Genomic DNA, 7,773 nt, shown 5'->3' with positions numbered 1-7,773 from the left:
GTTTCGGCTGATTTTCTATTTTTTCTTTTTCTTTGAACTCTGTGTCTCAACTAATTCAAATTCGCATAGTATAATGCACAGTCAAGAATCGGAGAAGCGCTCCCTTCAAAAAAATTTCTTTCTTTCCCGGGATTTGAATCGAAGATCGCTAATTAACAATGGAGGGATCCCATCCATCTATCCACATCCCGTGAAGGTTTGGAAGCTACAGCGAAATCCTTGCCTTAGAAGTGATAACTGATGATTGAGAAAGGAACATTGTCGTGATATTTTTAGTTTAATTGGTAGGGTGAACGACTATTTGGGTTAATTCTTGGAAATCTATTTCGCATGCATAAAACTGGAAATGAAAAAGAGAAGCTAAAAAGTTAGAATAACTACACAATTAACTGAAAAATTGAGGGTAATATGAAGGGAAAGTCGTAAAGATTTGTTACAGCGTAGTAGAAGAAGTTATGAAGAGTGTATAAGAAATTTATGATGTAGCTGAAGAAAATACTATATCGGACTTTAACCTTGCTTAAACTAGGTTAAATTGTGTAGTAAGTGAAAAAATGGTAGTAGCTGCTAAAGTTATAACTTAGATGTAATAAGTAAATTATAAGTGTAACGTGATATGTAAGATACTAATCATCCTATTTTTTATACTTTCCATTTGAAAAATAAGATTACTTTTATTACTGGTGCACATACGAATGAGGTCATCTTTTCTCAAAATTAAAATTAATTGCCCTAGCAATTATGGCGGGATAATACATGGACTCTAAATCGTGTAAAAAGTATTTACAAAGTCTGATTACTTATAAGAAAATTCTATAAAAAAAGAGTTTGATTGATAGCCGATTAAAAAAGTTAATTAACTAATCTGCTATCACAAGTTAAACTACGACAATAATACATTATTAGCATATATAATTTAAATTTGTATATTATCTCTTAATAATCAGTATGTACGTAACATCCGAAGCTAGTTGACAAATTAGGATCATGATCATACACAATCAACCATTATTGTAAGTCATCTTATCCTGAGGTTATCATTGCTCGAGAAAATGCAACAATTTGGCTAGATACCATGAAATAAATCTAACTCGAATCGTGTTAGCGGAACACGTCTAAATAAATTTGGATCAAAATGAAAATCCTTAAATAAAAAATAATTTACCTAGTAGACATGTCTATTAATAGTCAAAAAAAAAAGAAAGTACATTAGGGGGGGGGGGGGACACAAATCTTTATAGCATATCATTATATATTTATCATATTTATTTTTGGGTATATTTTTACATCAACTTAGTCCACAATTATACATTTAATTGTGCACAATAAATATACAACACAACCCTAGCAACAAATTGTTTTATTCCTTTCTCTTATTTTCCAATATTATATTCTTTCTTGTCTTTTAGCTTTCCATAATTCATAGAGAAAACATTTTCTCCATTTCAACAAACTTCTTATCAATTTGGTTCTTTTCTTGAGCTTCAACATCTTCTAAACCCTTTTCCTCCTCAAACTTGCTTGCTAAAAATTGGTACTCAATTTTCTCTTGATAAATATTCTTGATTAGAACCAAATAAATTGAGATTACAAAAATAGTAACCCCAACTAAATACCAACTAAATTCTATATTTATCAATGATTTTGCTCTTTCTAGGGCTTCAATATTATGGCATGTAACAACTTCATGACCATCATCTGATTTTAGAACACAACCTTTTGGAATAAACTCTGGGGTCCAAATCATAATTCCTGTGACTATAAACCAAATTCCTTGAAATATAATACTATAAGATCTCACAAAACTATTCAAGAAACTATTAGGAAAAGGAATTCCCAAAAGTGTAGTGACTAAAGTCACAAAAATAATTATTTGGAGAAGCCAATGATATTGTCCTTCAACACCCATATGGTCAGTTGAGTGAAGGTGGAAAAGAAGAAATTCTTGGCCAAAAGCAATGGATGCAAGAAATTGTGTAAGTCCACACCGGATTTGGGGTGAAAGTGCAACTTTGTCAAAGATGATGGAGAAAAGTGCATATACAAAGAAACTTAGGGAGATGTTTGAATGTTCAAAACTTCTAAGATGATTAGATGGAATAGTTCCATCAATATCTAGAGGTTGGTGTTTTTCTGGACCAATAAAAAGTTCCATAGATATTGAAATAATGGTACCAAACAAAATCAAGAAAAGTTCAAAATACCTTATTTTTGGAGTAGGAAACCATGAAAGTGAAGTGTAGGATTTTGGGTGCAAAGCATGTAGTTTAATATGGTTAAGTAAATGCCAAATACCAATAAAAAAGAAACCAAGACCTGGTGCTACATGCCCTACCAAAGAGCCCATTTTTTTCCTGTTTTTTAGGGGTTGTAAAAAGCTTATTTTTGGTTCTTGTAAAATAGAATGGGGGAAGAGTGGATATATATAATGTGTGTGGTAACAAGGAGAATGATGAAAGAAGATAGAGATCATTATTCATATAATAGCTCAATAGGTATGGGAAGGATATAAACTATAAAATAATGTGTTATATAGTCAGTGGCGAAACCAGGATTTTAATTAAGGGGAAGTAGATCTATGAAGAAGTCAAGGGGTATCAACATGTAGTATATATACATATAAAAAAGATCAAATTATCTAACTATATAATATAATTTTCAATGAATGCACTTGAATACATATACGAATTATTTTTATTATTGTTGTTATTGTTGTTATAGCTGGAATTTTAAAACACCACTTGGTGTGTGTCATGTTCTATCGAAGATAGTGTATTTTTTGAAAATTCCGACACGAATACAGCTAACATCTTTAGAGAGTCATACAAACATAAATTATCACTATCATTTTGTCATGTATTTATCATCATATATGAGAAGAGTCATACAGTTTGCCCATAATTCCAGTAGGTTATAATTTAAACTGTTATCTTTCTTTTGTGTATACTCCAAAGCTAGCTATCTTGTCGTATATTCTAGCTAGGAAGTTTCATCAAATTTACGTTTCTGCGTGTTTCTATTTATTTTTAAAATATATTTACTTCACCTCGCACCCCTCATATTTTCACAATTTCGATTTTCCATTCGTATAATTTAAATTTCTAAAAGATTATTGCTTTATCGTTCATGATATTTTATTTTATTCAAAACCAATAAACAATTGAGATATTTTCTTATATATTATTATCTTTATATATTAGGTGATGGTGTGGTTGAGGGTGAAAACAAGGAAATAACCTTATAGTATTCCATTCTCAAATTATAAATAAATATGGTGGCAGTTTCCTAACAACTTGATCCGCTGTAGCACTGGTTAATTCCTTCTCAATTTGAAAGAATCCCGGGTTCGAACCCCGGCAGCGGAAATGATTTTTTTGATCATTTTATCAGTATCAAGTCTAGGACGTTTTGTAAAGAGAGCAAATAAAGTATCCTAAGTTTTTTCTAGTAAAGGGAACGAATGACATAGCATGTAATAGGAAAAATTATGAATAAATTAACACAAAAATAGTCCTACTACTACGGGTAAGCTTAGGAAGAACTCGCTACTATCTGTTAACCTACAACCTTAATCCTTGATCTCCACGTATTTCTATCGTGGGTCATATCCTCGGTAAGCTGGAGCAATGACATGTCTTGCTTAACTACCTCTCCTCAATACCTTCTTAGGCTTGTCCTTTCCCTTCCTCAAACCCGCAATGGACAACCTCTCACACTTCCTGGCCGGAGCATCTATGTCTCTCCTCTTCACATGCCCGAACCATCTCAGTCTCACCTCCCGCAACTTGTCCTCCACAGATGCTACTCCTAGGATAGGAGTATTATGGAAAAATAATACATGTATTAGTTTTGATATTAGTAAATTCTTGTTTGGTAGTAGTATTTTTCAACTTATGTATAAATAATTAGTACATATTACATATTACAAATATTAGTTATACACTATATTTGATATTATTTTATGTAAAACTATACCAACCATTTTAAGTGTGACATTCCTATTATTATTATTTTTTGAATCATTTTTTGCAATCGGCACTCGACTTATGTAGCTACAACATAACATGTATAATATCATCAGAATATCATACTCTCATAACGTTACATGATGACTACACATACCCTTTTGCTTGGCAATTTGGACAAGCTGAAAATTTGCAACTGCAACAACTTGATATTGTCAATAAAATGTCACCTTTGTATGATGATCTCTCAATACATGTACAGTAATTTTGGAATAGCGATGCAAAATCGAAAAGAAGAGTATGAGCGAGCTAGCTCATTTTCCATAATAAGAAAATCTCACATTCTCGTCCTAACGGATGACCAACCTATTAAAGTATCTTTCTGAATGAAGTGTTTTAAGTAAGTAATTAATACATTTTACCTTATTATAGACTAGTTTTATGTGTGTGTTACGGTTAATAGTCTCTGAGAAAGAAAATTAAATATTTTGTTTTCCATAAAAGAAAAAAATGCGAATTAAAACCAAAGAACACACACATAACATCTTGTTTGGATGGTTGTTACCTGCTGTATTGTATCGTATTATTACTTTAAATGCAATAATTATTTTGATTGTTATTTAAATTTTAAAATGTACATCGTATCGTTAAACCCGTCATTATGTAACGATAAAAAGTGCCACTTTAGGCCGATTTGATGTGGTCGCGTCGTTCCCTTATTTTTTCTCTCATCTTGCCCTTCCATATTATTAAATAATCCTATTTTATCATTTACATTACCTTTTTATGTAATGAATTTTACCTCGTACCTTATTTTTCTTTATTTGACAAGAGGGGTTGCTCTGATGGTAAGCAACCTCCACTTCCAACCAAGAGGTTGTGAGTTCGAGTCTCCCCAAGAGCAAGGTGGGAAGTTCTTGGAGGGAAGGATGCCGGGGTCTATTTGGAAACAACCTCTCTACCTCAGGGTAGGGGTAAGGTCTGCGTACACACTACCCTCCCCAGACCCTACTAAGTGGGATTATACTTGGTTGTTGTTGTTGTTGTTGTTGTTGTTGTACCTTATTTTTCTTTATAATATTGCAAGTTTATTTTTTCATATTATTAGTGCATGACATCATGAGACGACGGAAAACAACACAATATATCCAAACATTGTATACATCAAAACGATACAGTACAATAAAATACAATACATTATGAAACGATACATAACAACCAGCAAACAAGCTGTTAACTGGATGCTTGCGAAATGAAAAAGAATAAAATTAAACAGATTATTTGGCTAAAACAAATAGAATAATAATTTTGCGGTTCCTTCCTTTATATGTGAACTTTTTTGTGTGTGTGGTTAAAACATATTAATAGTAATAATAAATAATTACATGCAGAGGGTCATTACAGAGAGTAGAGCTCCTGTCCTAAGAGCAAAAAGGTTCTCAAAAACGAACCAAAATATTACAAATAACAGTTGTACTTTTTTTTAATAATTATAATCTTCGACCTAAGCCAAAAAAAAAAAAAAAAAAAAATTGTGGTTGGCAGATAGATATTTGAGTCAAAATATGCTCGCTTCATTCCTCCCTTAATTTGATCTATAATAATAGGTAAATCTTCATATTAGATTCGACAGTACCTGCAAAATAGAATACTAATAATTTTACGATAATCAATTAAATTACTGATAGTATAAAAATTCTTTACACTTATGGATAAAACATAAAGGAAAAAGCGAGTTGGATTCTGCTTCTCCAGAGGTATCGTCTTGTGCTTCTCAATACTATCATAGCTAAATTAATGTTATGTGTACGTCTTAATTTTCAAAAGGGTTAGACTTCTTTTGTAATTTTTGTAAACAGATAAAAAATTAATTAATAATAATAAAAAAAAGAAACACAATGTTGAAGAAGTTGAGACAGAAAATCAATATTACCACGGAAGGTGAAAGCTCGGGTGGATGGTTTTATTTTTTGAAAAAAAAACCCCGAAAGCCCGCACTGTCAATCTCCCTAAAAAAAGCAAAGAGGGACAGTTGTAAGCACGTAATTTTTGACCCGAGCAACTTTTAAAAAGTAGTATTTTTAAAGAAATAATTAGGATATTTATTTGGGTTTATTTCTATAGGATTTTATTTTATTACTAATTTTAATTCTATTTTTAAGGCACAAAAACTAAAAAATATACATACATTATATATATATATAATTTCATGTTTTACTTTATTTCTATTTAGTTTAAGTTATTAATATTTTTATGGCCATATATTTTATTTTACCATGATTTTCACTCTTATTTTTAATCTATATAAAACATGATATATTAAAATATATGGTTTCATATTATCATGTAGTTTATTTAATTAATTGAAATTAGTTTAGTTTTAATTTAAAAGTTTTAGTTTGTTATTTAATGGACTTTAAAAATTAAGAAGTACAAATTTGAAGCCCCATTTCTACACAAAAGGAAGCCCAAAATCGGACAACCTAAACCAACCCAATATACGACCGGATCCAACCCATGACCCGCCCATAACCTGTCTTACCTATCTCCTTTTTTGTTTTAATCCTAGCCCTTCACCTATCTCCCATCCAATGGCCAAGATTTATCCTCACCTTAATATAAAAACCTAATATTTCTAAACCCTACCCTAATGTAACACCACCCAGGCAGCGCCCCCCTTCATCCTGTCCCAACCGCGCTTCAGCCACGGTAAGACCACCAAAAAACCTTGCTCACTCATGGTCCCCCTCCTCTCCTTTCCTTCTTCTACGTCATCAAGACCATAACGACCTCTGACAAGAAGATTCCATCCCCCTCACGCGCTCTTCGCTCACACGATCTGCTTGAGGCGAGAGAAGATGAATGGTGAGCGTAGGATTGAGTTCTAGCTCGATCTACTACCTCCATTTATCCCTTACTTGCTTCAACAAACGGATTTGGGAATTTTGAAGGATTTTCTTGGAGAAGAAGAATAGAAGTTTCTAGGACTCCTATAAATTGGGGTTATTTGGACGGAAAAGAGGGGATTTTTGGAGAAAGAAGAAGAAAAGAAAAGTACTAGGGTTTTATATTGGGTTTCCAAATTTTTCTTCGGATTTTCGGTTTTTTCTCATATGTAAAAGAAACAAATCAGTTTCTTCTAATTCAATTTTACATCAAAGTCAGAAAATACAAAAAAAAAAATCAGTTTCTTCTTCTGGATTCTTGTTCGAAATGGAGTTGAGCTGAGGTTCGAGGTTCGATATCAGTCGCCAAACTGAAGTTCCGTCCGAGCTCCTGTCCGATTTGGGTTCCCGTTGTAGCTGCGATTTCGTTTTGCTCGTGTAACTGCTGAACCTTTGGAGAAATTGAAATTCCAGTTTTCAGGTGCATTTCTCCCCCTAATAATTTTACTTCTTGGTATCCTTAAGTACGATAAGAGCTATAACGACTTAACCTCCATTGTGAAAGATATTTGATCATATTCTAGTATAGGTCGTGTTTGGAGTTGGTTTCTAGTCGCGATTTATGTTGAAAAGAGATATTTGTCGATCTGTGCTTGTTGTCCAATGCGATATCTTGCTGTTTGATATGTTCGAATATGAGTAATTGAAAATTAAAGCGTCTAGATTATATTCGAGTTTCCATATTAGATTCGTTCGTCTTTGGCTTATTGACCTATGTTCTATTCACTTCCGTTGGTTTGTAATCCTGCCCGGTTTTCATGTGTTTCAAGTGACAACTTAATTCCTTGCTCATTCTGTTGCTCCTTATGCGTTCGAAATCGCAGAAAGTTTCACGCTTTGCTCTTTCTGTTGATTAAGCGATC

General features: G+C 32.5%; 1 protein-coding gene across 1 annotated transcript; it reads right to left on the bottom strand.

The window, feature by feature from the left end:
• Window positions 1-1,264: 1,264 nt before the first annotated feature.
• Window positions 1,265-2,446, bottom strand: LOC107775174 (uncharacterized). The gene has a single exon (XM_016594872.2). It carries the CDS (start codon window positions 2,345-2,347, stop codon window positions 1,421-1,423), a length of 927 nt encoding a protein of 308 aa, XP_016450358.1. The 5' UTR covers window positions 2,348-2,446; the 3' UTR covers window positions 1,265-1,420.
• Between the last annotated feature and the right edge of the window lie 5,327 nt (window positions 2,447-7,773).

The sequence above is a fragment of the Nicotiana tabacum genome, chromosome 18, assembly GCF_000715075.1.
Source record: "Nicotiana tabacum cultivar K326 chromosome 18, ASM71507v2, whole genome shotgun sequence".
NCBI lineage: Eukaryota > Viridiplantae > Streptophyta > Magnoliopsida > Solanales > Solanaceae > Nicotiana > Nicotiana tabacum.
The sequence above is the reverse complement of the archived record's forward strand: the minus strand, read 5'-3'. Positions and strand labels throughout refer to the sequence as shown.